At 36.2% G+C, this 16,228-nt stretch overlaps 1 protein-coding gene across 5 annotated transcripts in view; it reads right to left on the minus strand.

The window, feature by feature from the left end:
- PHKB (phosphorylase kinase regulatory subunit beta) overlaps positions 1–16,228 on the minus strand; it is a 218,620-nt gene that overhangs the window by 128,824 nt on the left and 73,568 nt on the right. For all 5 annotated transcript variants that reach the window (XM_079117626.1, XM_079117624.1, XM_079117623.1 and 2 more), the window contains one exon: positions 801–916. In XM_079117626.1, the coding sequence (XP_078973752.1) occupies positions 801–916 (116 nt within the window). The remainder of the gene's footprint in view (positions 1–800; positions 917–16,228) is intronic.

Below are 16,228 nucleotides of genomic sequence, written 5' to 3' on the forward strand. Positions count from 1 at the left end.
AAAAAGTATAGCCTGTAGATTCTTCTACCAGTATTTCCTAGATTATTTCTCTATTTCATTTAAGCTCAATAATCCAATCTGACCTCTAGTGATAACCTTCAAATTCTTTTTAGTTCAAAATCTTTTAATGCAACATGATAAGGGCTTGTTGAGTTTATTGAGTTATATTTTTTCAGTTAAAAAATGACCTCCTAAGCATAAAATAATATAAAAGAGGGAGTCAGTCTCTAGAGCTATTTTTCAACACTTAAAAGTAAATTCATAAACTACTAACACCAATTGTTGCTTATTCAAACATACTAAACTACAGTTCAAGATGTAGATCACAGTTCTTACAGAAGACACCGAATATTAAGATTTATTGAAGGGTATAAGAATCTGTGGTTAGGATGAAACTATACTTCTTAACACAAAAGGGAATTTCACACACGCAATGTACATATAACTGGTGTTTGGAAATTTTAATGTACTTGACATTTCAAATAACATAATTTCAAAGAAGAGAAAATGACTTGTTGAATGAAACACCAAGCTGTGGATTAATAGTAAAAGGTGAAATGCAAGGACTGACACCTTAGAAGGTTGGGAAAGATGTCCTGCTCCTTTCTTACATTCATTAATGGAACTCTTATGCTTTAATTTGAAGTGAATTTTATTTGCATCATACATAGAAAAAAGTGAGTTAAAAACTTACACAGAAACTACAGCTTAGATCCATTGCTTTGATTCTTACTCATATTCAAATTCCATACATTTGAACAGCAACAATCAAAAACCACCCTCAGAAGTTGGCAAATTACCTTGAATGCAGCTCTGTGCTGCCATTATTATATTTGCTTCCTCTTTCCCAAATACCAAAGTCAGGAACACGGTAAACTCTTTCTACACAAAATACAAGGTTTTGAATAAAAGATACCTAAAAGAAAATAAATGAAACATAAGTACACATGCAATAACAGGATCTTTAGATACTGAAAAGAATAATTAGATGCCTTTTGAAATCCAAATACATACCTGTCTCCCAAAATATTTTTTTAACATGTTGAGATTCTTGAGATTACATTATTATGAATCCTCTACTGTACTTGGTTTTTCTAATATAAAGCTCACTTTCAGTGAGAACCTAATATTATATAATACAGAAATAAAATGTAAGTCCTTTCAATACTCCAAATGTAATTCTTGAATGAGGTATTTGTTACTGCTTATGAGGATCATGTATCTTAAGAACTAAGCAAAATATAAAGCATGTTTTTATACTAGAGAATATTTGGAATCTAAAACGCCCATATGAAATGTTAAATACATTGAAAACTTTGGACATAAAAAAATATTCCATGGTTGTACAAAATGCCAGTCCCATGTTGGATCAACCTGCAGTCTTGAGTCTACTGATTGTCGTGGAGACTGATCTTCATGCTTTTTCTATAGCTACATGTACTTTTTTTTTTTTTTTTTTTTTTTTTTTTTAGGGCATATAATCACAGGTTTTATTTTTTTATTTTATTTTATTTTATTGTAAACAAATGGGATACATGTTGTTTCTCTGTACATGGCCTAAAGGCATACCATTTGTGTAATCATAAATTTACATAGAGTAATGTTGTTTGATTCATTCTGTTATTTTTTCCCTTCCCCCCACCCCTCCCACCCCTCTTTTCCCTCTATACAGTCCTTCCTTCCTCCATACTTGCCCCCCTCCCTAACCCTAACTCTAAACCTAACACTCACCCCTCCCTTCCCCCATTATGTGTCATCATCCACTTATTAGCGATATCATTCATCCTTTGGCTTTTTGAGATTGGCTTATCTCACTTAGCATGATATTCTCCAATTTCATCCATTTGCCTGCAAATGCCATAATTTTATCATTCTTTATGGCTGAGTAATATTCCATTATATATATATATATATATATATATACCACAGTTTCTTTATCCACTCATCAATTGAAGGGCTACATGTACTTTTGATCATCAACTCAAAGCTCCCAGTTGGAGGTGGGATTCAACCAATGGTCTAGGAGTCACAACTTCTATAAAAAGATTTTAGACATTGGGTTAAATTTATACTCTCAAAGCTAACTATGAAATGAAGATGATGGTTAGTTTTTATTTAATAAAGGTTTATTCATTTTAATAAAATCAATTTCTTAAGTGGGCTATGGGTTCTAACTACAGGGCTTTAAATTTGATCTTCATGTATGGTACAATATGGCAAAATGAATAAATGCATCTGTCCTTCATCACAAGATCCTTTTGAGATGGCAATATACACCTCCAACATCCACATATTTAATTAATATAATGCATATATTTTTAAAGAATGAAACAGTAATAACAATGTAAGGATCCACCAATGGACCAGAAGCTTTAAAAAAATCACAGAAGGAAAACAGATGGGAAGGAATTGGTGGAGAAATCAGAGCAGAGGAAAGCACAGTCACTCAAAATAATTCTTCCTTGTTCTCTAGGTCCTCCAGAAAATCTCTAAGCTCAGAGTCAACAAACACAGTGATCAAGAATTGAGAAGGATGGGCATGGTGGTGCACCACCTGTAATTCCAGCAATTTGGGATGTTAAGGCAGGAGGATCGCAAGTTCAAAGCCAGCCTCAGGACTTTTAGTGAGGCCCTAAGCAACTCAGTGAGACCCTGTCTCAAAATAAGTAATAAAAAGGGACTGGGGATGTTGCTCAGTGGTTAAGCACCCCTGGGTTCAATACCAGGTACCAAAAAAAGAAAAAAAATTGATAAGGATGTAGTATACCCAGTCTACTCACAAATGATGAAGTGCTAGGGCACTTGAATCCCCAACTCTTTCATTCTCCTCACCAACAGAGACATTTGCCTTTAGGGTGAGGAACAGCTCATTATTTTCAGTGAAGGAAAGAGTAATTAGGGTATTATAGACTCTCAGAAGAGTATGAGTTAATTCTCCATTTCTACAAACCAAACATCATTCCATCATGTCTCCACCCAAAAGTCCAAGCCTTCCCCAGCCCCTACTTCCTTGTCTGTAGACCCTATGGGAAACCTGCCTGTGTAAAAATCTTGTGCACTAGGGCTGGGGATGTAGGTCAGTTGTAGAGCACTTGCCTAGCGTACACAATGCCGAGTTTGATCTCCAGCCTGCACCACCCCAACCACCCCTAGTTATTTTCATACTCATCTGTGGTTCTAAAACCTATTTCGATTTTGTAACCCATAAAGAAAACACTTCACAGTTTATCAGCCTTGAAGTTTAAAGCCTTGAAACAATCCAAGTTCCTCTTCCTTTCCTGACAAGCTTCTCAAGTGTGTAGCCTGTCATTTCTCACTCCTTCTACCACTTTCCTGTTTAGGAAGATGTGAGGACCAAGAGTAGACCCAGGTAAGGGAGTCTAGTCTAGTTACTTAAATAACAGACTACATGACTGGAAGGTTGTTCTAGATTAATGAGTTGTGTAAGAAAACAAATACCATTAGTATGTTTATTACATGTACCACTTCCCAGTGTAAGCTCCCTGAGGGCCTGAACTTGTTCTATTCACTTCTACATGCCTGGAAAATGGTGTCTGACACAAAACAGATGCACAATATTTATTTGCAGACTGAACGTCAGAAACTAGTTGAAAAGATAATTCTCATAAAAAAACTATTATCCAACCTTATCTCTCTCTTCCTCCAATCACATTTTATAAAATGGATCACTTGTGTTTTCCTGAAAGTCCCCATTTCATCAGCTACTGGCATCACATTCTCCACGTTTCCCATCTTCCTGACTGCCTCCTCTTCTTGCTTCCAACCCCTACTGGTGGGCATTCTTCAAAGCAGTCTTGTTGTTCTCTCCATATACACATGTACTTCTGAAGTATCACTATCACGGTTTCAACTATTGATAGTGGTATAAGAATCAGGACATGCAGCATAACACAGAGGCAAGAATATTGATGTACAAGACCTACTTCTGCTCTCAGCTATGCAATGGCCTTGTTGGATGACAGACACATGGTAAACTAGACTGACTCGGTTCTGATTTTGTAAAATGAAATAAATGATTGTGTGTGTACAATGCATATTTATAATTTAGAAATTTTCCTATTCTAGCCCTGAATATTTATAATATATACTTTTGATTCTATCTTCAATTATGAAGTTTTTCTACTGAGATGTCATACTAGACAACATATCCTAAACTCTTTCACTTGGTCACCAGACCAAACAAGAAGGAAGTCACTTGTACTATGTGCTACATTATCAAAGAAAACTCTTAAACAGACTGTTTTAAAAAACCAAAAACAAACGAAAACTCCATAAAACTTGAGATTCAGACCAACCAACAGAAGGGGTCCTGTTTACTCAGGTTGGCCTGGTAAGGAAGTTCCCTCTGCTTTAATCTTATAACTAACTTCGAAATAATCAATCTGATATTTTAAATTTCTTCAACCCTTATCTGCCTATAAAGCCAACCTGTTCTGTTCAGTTCATGGGAACACCTTTTCTAAATCTTTGGATGAGATGCTCTTCAATTTGTGAATCATTAATGAAATCCAATTGGAATTTAAATAAATTTGCTGTATTCTGTTTTGCAACAAACTGCGTCTCCTTTCATCCCCTGTATTCATTTTGCCACAAAGGCCTATATTTTTCATCACTACTTCTGTCAAAAAAGTTTTACAAATCTTGACAGTGTAACATCACATGGCATTCAAATCCTCCATAAGCTGTCCACCCTGTTCCCCCATGCCTCTATTTCATTATCCTCTGACAGATACTCAGGATTCCATTTGGGTTGGCTAGCATTAGTTTTGCTCATTTCCACTGAATCACTTTTCTATGAATCTTCCTTCAATCCTAGTTCAAGAGGAAGGAAGTTATATTAACACTCACTGTTTTTAGGGCAATATTATAGCTCTTAATTTTTATTCCATGCATTTTTTTTCCTCACCTTTAATTAGTATACAGGTCCACCATCTCTTATTTGCTCTGTTCAAATATCACCAGAGCTTTTTCTTCATTGGTTTATCAGCAAAACCAGAAATTGAGTTTAAATTATGTATCCCAGTTTAGGTGAATATGTGTATATCTTATTATAAAATATTACTATGTTGATTATGAGGTTCTGACAAAAACTCTTCTGGGATTATTACATAATATATCGAAATGATATTAGTTTTCTTTCCCCCTCCCTTCCATTTCTATTTTTCTCTTTCTCTTTTTTAGTATGGTGGATTGAACCCAGGGTGTTTTACCACTGAGCTGTATCTCCAGTCCTTCATTTTTATTTTTTATTTTGAGACAGGGTATTCTTAAGTTGCCCAAGCTGGCTTTCAACCTGCAATCCTCCTGCTTCAAACTACCAACTAGCTGGGATTATGAGTGTGTGCCATGGGCACCAGGCATATATATCACTTTTCTTAATTAAAAAAAAAAATCTAAAACACATCTAGTTGCAAAGGTTTTTAGAAATAACAAACTGTAGACCCATATAACTTCTCCAAATTTAGAAATGCAAATTTCTTATATATTCAACAAAAAGAGTACCATGTTTTATAAAGGACTTGCATAAATTTAAGATTATTGTCTGTACTGATGTCTTGTTGCAAAAAGCCCTCCCTATCGGGAAGTCAGAAAGATATTTTCCTAAAGTTTACTCTATAATAATCATTTTCAAGGTATGATACAGGAACCATGAAGGCCCACAACCTCAAAATTATTTTCATTCTCCTCTCACAAATGTAAAGTGAGTTTTCTAGAGGCTACATGGTGTGTAATATTGCAAAAGACTAAGGCAAAAGCAAGGTATGAGATCCACATCTTCTAGTGAGTCAGAAATGAGAGATTTCCAAAAATGTAGAGCAATGACTCTCTTTTCACTCAATTACTTTTATTTTGAAAAAAAAGCTATTTTCATAAAAAATGTAGTATTTACAGTAGTATCTAATGGATTATTTTAAAATTAACAAATAATGAAACTTAATTTCTAGTACAATAAGTATTAATAAATGTAAACATAGATGAAACAAAAATAAGCATATAGGAACAAGCAAAAGCTCTGTGGGATTCTCGAAATGTTAAGAATATAAAGGGATCCTGAGATCTCAAAGCTTGAACACCGTTATTCTAAAAGTATAAACTTTTATCTCTCAACATTCAAACCTGGAAATTAATTTCTATGTAAAAAGAGGCATTTGAGGTCATTTTCTAAGAAAAGGGGAGCACCATTTGTGGAAGTCTACCCTACTGCTCTGCAAAGACTATACTATCATAAATCAAGCTTCATATATGTATGTATGTAGAGTGTGTGTATATACATTAACTGTTTCTGGACCCTAAATGCTGTTCCACTCTAAGTTTATTAATGAACCAATATCACATTGTTTCCTTTCATATACTGTTGACATATGGTAGGTTTTACATCTGGTAAAGTGAGTTTCCTTTCAGTCTCATTCGCTTTTTTCCTCTTCTAAACTGGTCTTGTGTATTTCACAGTTCACTCTTCTAAACAAAGTTTAGAACATTTTGTTAAGTTCCATACAAGTGTCATAGAATTTTTATATTTATATTTGATATAAATATGGAATGAATATTTTTACAATATTATGCCATCCTGAATATTGATTTGATTTATACTAATATTTATTTAGATCATCTTCTTATAATTTTGTCCATATCCTATAATTAATTATAATTGTGAATTGGTAATGACTCCTCTATAGACAAGCCATTGATCTTCTTATATTGATCAAGTATCTTTGCAGTTGAACGTGTTAAAAATAGTTTATCTAAGAATCAACTTGGATTTAGTGAATAAGCAATATCATCACCAGAAAGTATAACATTAATTTTTACTGCTCCTGTCTACATTATCTGTACAACATTAAAGAGAATTTTATGTAATCTGTCCTTTTCCTGATCCTAGACTTAAAAAGGTCTGCTTATTAAAGTTTACTATTAAATGTGGTAACTGTTGTAGACTTTTTCATATATATATATATATATATATATAATGAAGTTAAGGAATTCCATCTTATTCTCAACTATACAAGAATGCTTTTCATGAAGTGATGATGGATTTTCATTGAATAGCTGGGTGTAGTGGTGTATGCCTATAATCCCAGTGACTGAGGAGGCTGAGGCAGAAGGATCACAATGTCAAAGCAGTCTTAGCAACTTAGTGAGACTCTGTCTCAAAATTAAAAATAAAAAGGATGGGGATGTGGTTCACTGGTGGTTGCCTTTTAGGCTCAATCCCTGGTACCAAAAAAAAAAAAAAGAAAGAAAGAAAAGAAAAAATTTTCATCAAACACCTTTTCTATACCTACTGGGATAATCATATGTTTTTTCTCCCTTAATTTGCTAAGTTGACAAATTATAGTAATGTGTTTTCTCATTTTACATCAACCTTACATTTCTAGACTAAACCACACGATTTTAGCACATGATACTAGCAATTGACCACCAATATCTCACTGTTTTTTAATTAATAGAACCCTGATTTTAACTTTACAGGGACCCACAGCTGCAGGAGTGGTTATGTGACCAAGTTCTGAAACTGATGAGAAGTCAGGAAGATTAAGCAACAGTCAGTAGATCAAGCTTCTAGAAACTTTTTAAGAGCTTCTTCCTCTTTCCCAATCCTTACTTACCAGTGTAGACAAAATACCTAAAGGAACAGCAGCTATAGTAAGATTATTTGAATAAATATCTCATGTTAAAGATAGCAGGGCAAGAGAAGAGGATTCTCTATCCTTGACGGCACTGATTAGCTGCTATTTAAGCCCAGGACTTCCCACATCCAGAATTTTGGGTGAATGAAATAAAAGCACACTTTTACATTGCTGGTGGAGTTGCAAACTGGTGCAGCTACTCTGGAAAGCAGCATGGAGAAAACGAAAAAAACTTGGAATGGACCCACCTTTTGACCCAGTTGTCCCACTCCTCGGTTTATACCCAAAAGACCTAAAATCAGCAAACTACAGTAACACAGCCACATCAATATTTATAGCACCTCAGTTCACGATAGTAGATTGTGGAACCAACCTAGATGCCCTTCAACAGATGAATAGATAAAGAATATCTGATAAATATACACAATGGAATACTATTCAGCCATAAAGAATAATAATATTAGGACATTTGCAAATAAATGGATGGAATTGGAGAATATTATGCTAAGTGAAATAAGCCAAGCCCAAAAAAACCAAAGGCCGAATGTTTCCCCTGATAAGTGGAGAATGATATATAATGGGGGTGAGGAGGTGGGAAATGAGAGAATAATGGGGGAACGTTAGATTATGTAGAAGGAAATGAGAGGGAGGGGGGTATGAAAAATGGTGGAATGAGACAGACATCATTACCCTATAAACATGTATGATTACACCAATGGTATGAATGAACATTGTGGTCAAAATAGAAACAAAATAGTGTACCCCATTTGTGTACAATGAATCAAAATGCAGTCTGTAAAAAAATAAAAGCTAAATAAAATAATAATAATAATAAAAGAAATAAAATCTTTACTTGCTAAAGTTACAGATGTTCGTGTTTCTTTTATTTGTAGTCAAATGCAAAAGTAGTAGAAGACAGGAAATAATTAAAATCAGACCTGAAATCGATGAAATTGAAACAAAAGAAACAATTCAAAAAATTGACAAAACAAAAAGTTGGTTCTTTGAGAAAGTAAACAAAATAGATAAACCCTTAGCCACACTAACAAAGAGGAGAGAGAAGACTCAAATTACTAAAATACATGATACAAAAGGAAAAATCACAACAGACACCACTGAGATACAGAACATAATGAGAAGCTACTTTGAAAATCTGTATTCCAACAAAACAGAAACTACCAAAGACATTTACAAATTTCTAGAGACATATGCTCCTCCCAATATGAACCAGGAGGACATACACAATTTAAACAGATCAATATCAAGCAAGGAAATAGAAGAAGCCATTAAAAATCTAACATCCAAGAAAAGCCCAGGACCAGACGGATTCTCGCTGAGTTCTACAAGACGTTCAAAGAAGTCCTCATTCCAATGCTTCTCAAACTATTCCAGGAAATAGAAAAGGAGGGTACCCTACCAAACTCATTCTATGAAGCTAATATCACCCTCATACCCAAACCAGGCAAAGGCATATCAAGGAAAGAAAATTTTAGACCATTATCCTCAATGAATACAGATGCAAAGATCCTTAACAAAATATTGGCAGACCATATTCAAAAACATATTAAGAAAATCGTGCACCACGATCAAGTGGGGTTCATCCCTGGAATGCAAGGATGGTTAAACATTCATAAATCAATAAATGTAATCTCTCATGTCAACAGACTTAAGGATAAGAATCATAAGGTTTTATTAATTGACACAGAAAAAGCCTTCAACAAAATACAACACCCCTTCATGCTCAAAACACTAGAAAAAAACAGGGATAGTAGGAACATACCTGAACATTGTAAAGGTTATTTATGCTCAGCCCATGGCCAACATCATTCTTACTGGAGAAAAACTGAAACCATTCCCTTTAAAAATGGGAACAAGACAGGATGTCCTCTTTCACCACTTCTATTCAACATTGTCCTCAAAACTCTAGCCAGAGCAATTAGGCAGACTAAAAATTAAAGGGATACAAATAGGAAAAGAGGAACTTAAGCTGTCACTATTTGCTGATGACATGATTCTATATTTAGAGGATCCAAAAACCTCCTCCAGAAACTTCTAGAGCTCATCAATAAATTCAGCAAAATAGCAGGCTATAAAATCAACACGCATAAATCTAAACACTTTTTATGTGCAACTGATGAAACATCTGAACGGGAAATGAGGAAAAAAACTCCATTTGCAATAGCCTCAAAAAAAAAAAAAAAACAAAATACTTCGGAATCAATCTAACCAAAGAGGTAAAAGATCTGTACAATGAAAACTACAAAACACTGAAGAAAGAAACTGAGGAAGACCTTAGAAGATGGAAAGATCTCCCATGTTCCTGGATAGGCAGAATTAATATTGTCAAAATGACTATACTACCAAAAGTGCCATACAGATTCAATGCAATTCCAATTAAAATCCCAATGATGTACCTTACAGAAATAGAGCAAGCAATCATGAAATTCATCTGGAAGAATAAGAAACCCAGAATAGCTAAAGCAATCCTTTAGCAGGAAGAATGAAACATGGGGTATCGCAGTACCAGAACAACTATACTACAAAGCAATAGTAACAAAAACGGCATGGTATTGGTGCCAAAATAGAGAGGCAGATAATGGTACAGAATAGAGGACATGGACACAAACCCAAATAAATACAATTTTCTCATACTAGACAAAGGTGCCAAAAAAAATGCAATGGAGAAAAGATAGCCTCTTCAACAAATGGTGCTGGGAGAATTGGAAATCCATATGCAACAGAATGAAAATAAACCCCTATCTCTCACCGTGCACAAAACGCAACTCAAAATGGATCAAGGACCTTGAAATCAGACCAAAGACCCTTCATCTTATAGAAGAAAAAGAAGTCCAAATCTTCAACTTGTTGGCTTAGGATCAGACTTCCTTAACAGGACTCCCATAGCACAAGAAATAAAGCAAGAAGCAATAACCGGGATAGATTCAAAGTAAATAGTTTTCTCTCAGCAAAGGAAACTATCAGTAATGTGAAGAGAGAGACTACAGAGTGGGAGAATATCTTTGCCACTCATACTTTAGATAGAGCACTAATTTTCAGAATATAAAAAGAACTCAAAAAACTCTATGCGAAGAATACAAATAACCCAATCAACAAATGGGCTAAGGAAATGAACAGACACTTCACAGAAGATCTACAAGCAATCGACAGATATATGAAAAAATATTCAACATCTCTAGTAATAGGAGAAATGCAAATCAAAACCACCCTAAGATTCCATCTCACCCCAATTAGAATGGCAGTTATCAAGGACACAAGCAACAATAGGTGATGGAGAGGGTGTGGGGACAAAGGTACACTCATACATTGCTGGTGGGGCTGCAAATTAGTGCAGCCACTCTGGAAAGCAGTGTGGAGATTCCTAAGAAAACTTGGAATGGAACCACCATTTGACCCAGCTATCCCACTCCTTGGCCTATACCCAAAGGATGTAAAATCAGCATACTACAGAGATACAGCCACATCAATGTTCATAGCTGCTCAATTCACAATAGCCAGACTGTGGAACCAACCTGGATGTCCTTCAATTAATGAATGGATAAAGAAACTGTGGTATATATGTGGAATATTACTCAGCTATGAAGAATAATAAAATTATGGCATTTGCAGGCAAATGGATGAAACTGGAGAATATCATGCTAAGTGAGATAAGCCAATCTCAAAAAACCAAAGGACGAATGACCTCGCTGATAAGGAGATGATGACACAAAACGGGGAGTGGGAGGGGGCCAAGAATGGAGGAAGGAGGGACTGTATAGAGGGAAAAGAGGGGTGGGAGGGGTGGGGGCGAAGGAAAAAAATAACAGAATGAATCAAGTATCATTACCCTATGTAAATGTATGATTACGCAAATGGTATACTGTTAATCCATGTACAAACAGAAACAACATGTATCCCTTTTGTTTACAATAAAAATAAATTAAAAACAAAAGAAAACAAAAAAATCAAATGCGGGAAGCAAAAGAATACTTCAACAAAGAGTTAGAGATTCTGAAGAAACACCAAACAGAAAGACTTGAAATGAAAAATACGATAAACCAAATTAAAAACTGAATATAAAGCACCACCAACAGAATAGATCTCATGGAAGACAGAATCTCAGACAACGAAGACAAAATATGTAATCTTGAAAATAAAGTTGACCACACAGGGAAGATGGTAAAAAAAAAATCACGAAACGAAACTCTAAGAAATAAAAGACAAAATTTAAGAATTACTGGAGATGAGGAAGGCAAAGAGATACAAACTAAAGAAAATATCTCACATACAAGATAAAGAAAGGATTTTAAAGGCTGCAAGAGAAAAGTGTCAGATTACATATAAGGGGAAACCAATATGGATATAAGCAGATTTCTCAGCCCAGACTCTAAAAGCAAGAAGGGCCTGGAACAATGTATTTCAAGGTCTGAAAGAACAAAAATGCCAACCATGAATCATATACCCAGCAAAACTAACATTCATATTTGACGATGAAATAAAATCTTTTCACAGTAAACAAAAGTTAAAAGAATTTACAGTACTTCCCCAAGCAACCCAGCCCACTCTGGCGGGAAGCACCTCTCTAGGCTAGCTTCTCGGGGCAGACCGCCTAGTGAGAGCCTTTCAATGCAGAGCCAGCCACAAGTCCCCAAGCCAGCGGAGACCTCCGACCTGCAAACAGCTTCTGGGACCAGGGCTGGGCAGCCAGAGACCTCTCCAGGCGGCCTTGCCCCCCTCCAGGTGCAGGCTTTTTCCACGGGGCGGTCCAAGATGGCGGACTAGAGGGTGACTGCATCTCCAGTCCCTCCAAAACCAAGGATTCAAGAAGGGGAGGCATTGAGAGACTCAGACTAAAATAGAACCATGGGGTGAGTCTCCCACACCCAGTGAAGCTCAGCTGGGCGGCAGGCCCGGATTCGAGCGGCTTATTAGAGTAGGACAGGGCAGAGAGAGTCTCCCCCAGGCAGCTCTGAGCACTCTGGTGGTGGGCTCCTCCCACAGGGATAGATTCTCCAGCCTCGCGGAGCAGGCCCCCCAGAGAGAGCCTTTCTGCACAGAAGCAGCGCAGCCAGCTCTGGCCCGCCCCGCTGCCAGCTCCGGCCCGCCTGCAGGTTGCTTCAGAGACCAGCACAGGGCGCCAGGGACTTCCCCAAGCAGCCCAGCCCCCTCCGGCGGGAAGTGTCTTTCTAGGCTAGCTTCTCCGGGCAGACCGCCCAGTGAGAGCCTGTCTACACAGAGCCAGCTACAAGTCCCCAAGCCAGTGGAGACCTCCGACCTGCAACCAGTCTCTGGGAACAGGGCTGGTCAGCAAGAGACCTCTCCAGGTCTCTCTCCCTGGAACCAGTAGCGGTCTAGGGGCAGCGTTCTTCGGAAGAACTACATTATCAAGTTAATCCAAGACTTCAGGCTACTGAAGGCTGGTAGGTGATACACTGGAAATCTACTGGGACACTATAAGCCAACAGAGGAAATCTACAATATCACAAAGTCCCACTGACGTCTGACCAATATGAGAAAACAAGGGAAGAAAATGTCCCAAACAACCTAGATACTATATCAATAAAACCCAATGACAGCACAGCAGAAGAAATGTCAGAAAGGGAGTTCAGAATGTACATAATTAAAACAATCAGGGAAGCAAACGAGGAGATGAAAGAACAAATGCAGGCATTAAATGAATGCACCAATCAACAGTTAAAAGAGCAAATATGGGAAGCAAAAAAGCATTTCAATAAAGAGTCAGAGATACTGAAAAAAAAAAAAAACAAACAGAAATCCTTGAAATGAAGGAAACAATAAACCAAGTTAAAAACTCCATAGAAAGCATAACCAATAGGATAGATTACCTGGAAGACAGAACCTCAGATATTGAAGACAAAATATTTAATCTTAAAAACAAGGTAGATCAAACAGAGAAGATGGTAAGAAATCATGAACAGAATCTACAAGAATTATGGGATATCATGAAGAGGCCAAATTTAAGAATTATTGGGATTGAGGAAGGCTTAGAGAAACAAACCAAAGGAATGAACAATCTATTCAATGAAATAATATCAGATAATTTCCCAAATCTGAAGAATGAAATGGAAATCCAAGTACAAGAGGCTTATAGGACTCCAAATATACAAAATTACAACAGACCAACACCAAGGCACATTATTATGAAAATAACTAACATACAAAATAAAGACAGAATTTCAAAGGCCGCGAGAGAAAAGAATCAGATTACATTCAGGGGGAAACCAATAAGAATATCAGCAGACTTTTCAATCCAGACCCTAAAAGCTAGAAGGGCCTGAAACAACATTTACCAAGCCCTGAAAGAAAATGGATGCCAACCAAGAATTTTATACCCAGCAAAACTTACCTTCAGATTTGACGAGGAGATAAGATCCTTCCATGATAAACAAAAGCTAAAGGAATTTACAAAAAGAAAGCCAGTATTACACAACATTCTCAGCAAAATATTCCATGAGGAAGAGATGAAAATCGACGATGTAAATCAGCAACGGGAGGAACTAGCGTAAAGGAATAGCCAAATAAAGGAGAAACCAAATCAAGTCAAAAAACAAAAATGAGTCCAATGACTAGGAATACAAATCATATCCCAATAATAACCGTGAATGTTAATGGCCTGAACTCATCAATCAAAAGACATAGACTGGCAGATTAGATTAAAAAGAAAAATCCAACAATATACTGCCTGCAACAGACTCATCTCAAAGAAAGAGATACCCATAGATAAAAGGTGAAAGGATGGGAAAAAACATACCATGCACACGGACACAGCAAAAAGCTGGAGTATCCATCCTCATTTCAAATAATGTGGACTTCAAGCCAAAACTAGTCAGAAGGGATAAAGAAGGAAGGACATTACATACTGCTTAAGGGAAGCATAAATCAGCAAGACATAACAATCATAAATATCTATGCCCCGAACATTGGCTCATCCATGTACGTCAAACAAATCCTTCTCAATTCCAGAAATCAAATAGACCACAACACAATAATACTAGGTGATTTTTACACACCTCTCTCACCGCTGGATAGATCGTCTAAACAAAAATTGAATAAAGAAAACATAGATCTCAATAACACAATCAACGATTTAGACTTAACCAACTTATATAGAATATACCATCCAACAGAACGAATACACTTTCTTCTCAGCAGCACATGGATCCTTCTCTAAAATAGACCATGTCTTCTGCCACAAAGCTACTGTTAGCAAATAGAAGATAGAGATATTACCTTGTACTCTATCAGATTATAATGGACTGAAATTAGAAATAAATGACAGAATAAAAAACAAACTTCTCCAATACTTGGAGATTAAATAATACACTATTATACAATGAATGGATAACAGAAGACATCAGGAGGGAAATTAAAAAATTCTTAGAAGTAAATGAGAACAAAGACACATCATATCTAAATCTCTGGGACACTATGAAAGCAGGACTTAGAGGAAGATTTATTTCATGGGGCACATTCAACAAAAGAAGTAGAAATCAACAAATAAATGACTTAACATTACAGCTCAAAACCCTAGAAAAAGAAGAGCAGACCAACACCAAAAGTAGTACAAGACAGGAAATGGTTAAAATCAAAGCCGAAATCAACAAAATTGAAACAAAAGAAACAATCAGAAAAATTAACAAAATAAATAGTTGGTTCTTTGAATAAATAAACAAAATTGATAGACCCTTAGCCACACTAACAAAGAGAAAGAGGGAGAAAACTCAAATTACTAAAATTCGGAATGAACAAGGAAATATCGCAACAGACACGAGTGAAATACAAAACATAATTAGAAGCTATTTTGAAAATCTATACTCCAACAAAACAGAAAACCTCGAAGACATCAACAAGTTTCTACAGACATATGAATTAACTAAACTGAACGAGGAAGACATACACAACTTAAATAAATCCATTTCAAGCAATGAAATAGAAGAGGTCATCAAAAGCCTACCAACAAAGAAAAGTCCGGTACCAGATGGGTTCTCAGTCAAGTTCTATAAAACCTTTAAAGAAGAGCTCATTCCAATACTTCTTAAAGTATTCCATAAAATAGAAGAGGAGGGAACCGTCCCAAACTCATTCTATGAAGCCAATATCACCCTGATACCTAAACCAGACAGAGACACATCGAGGAAAGAAAATTTCAGACCAATATCCTTAATGAACATCGACGCAAAAATTCTCACCAAAATTTTAGCAAATCACATACAAAAATATATTAAAAAGATAGTGCACCATGATCAAGTGGGTTTTATCCCAGGGATGCAAGGTTGGTTCAACATCCGGAAATCAATAAATGTCATTCACCATATCAACAGACTAAAAGTTAAGAATCACATGATTATTTCAATAGATGCAGAAAAAGCATTCGATAAAATACAGCATCCCTTCATGCTCAAAACACTAGAAAAAATTGGGGTAGTGGGATCATTCCTTAACATTGTGAAGGCCATCTACGCTAAGTCCATGGTCAATATCATTCTAAATGGTGAAAAACTGAAATATTCCCCCTAAAAACTGGAACAAGGCAGGGATGCCCTCTTTCACCACTTCTATTC

Source organism: Sciurus vulgaris (genome assembly GCF_902686455.1).
Source record: "Sciurus vulgaris genome assembly, chromosome: 17".
Taxonomy (NCBI): domain Eukaryota; kingdom Metazoa; phylum Chordata; class Mammalia; order Rodentia; family Sciuridae; genus Sciurus; species Sciurus vulgaris.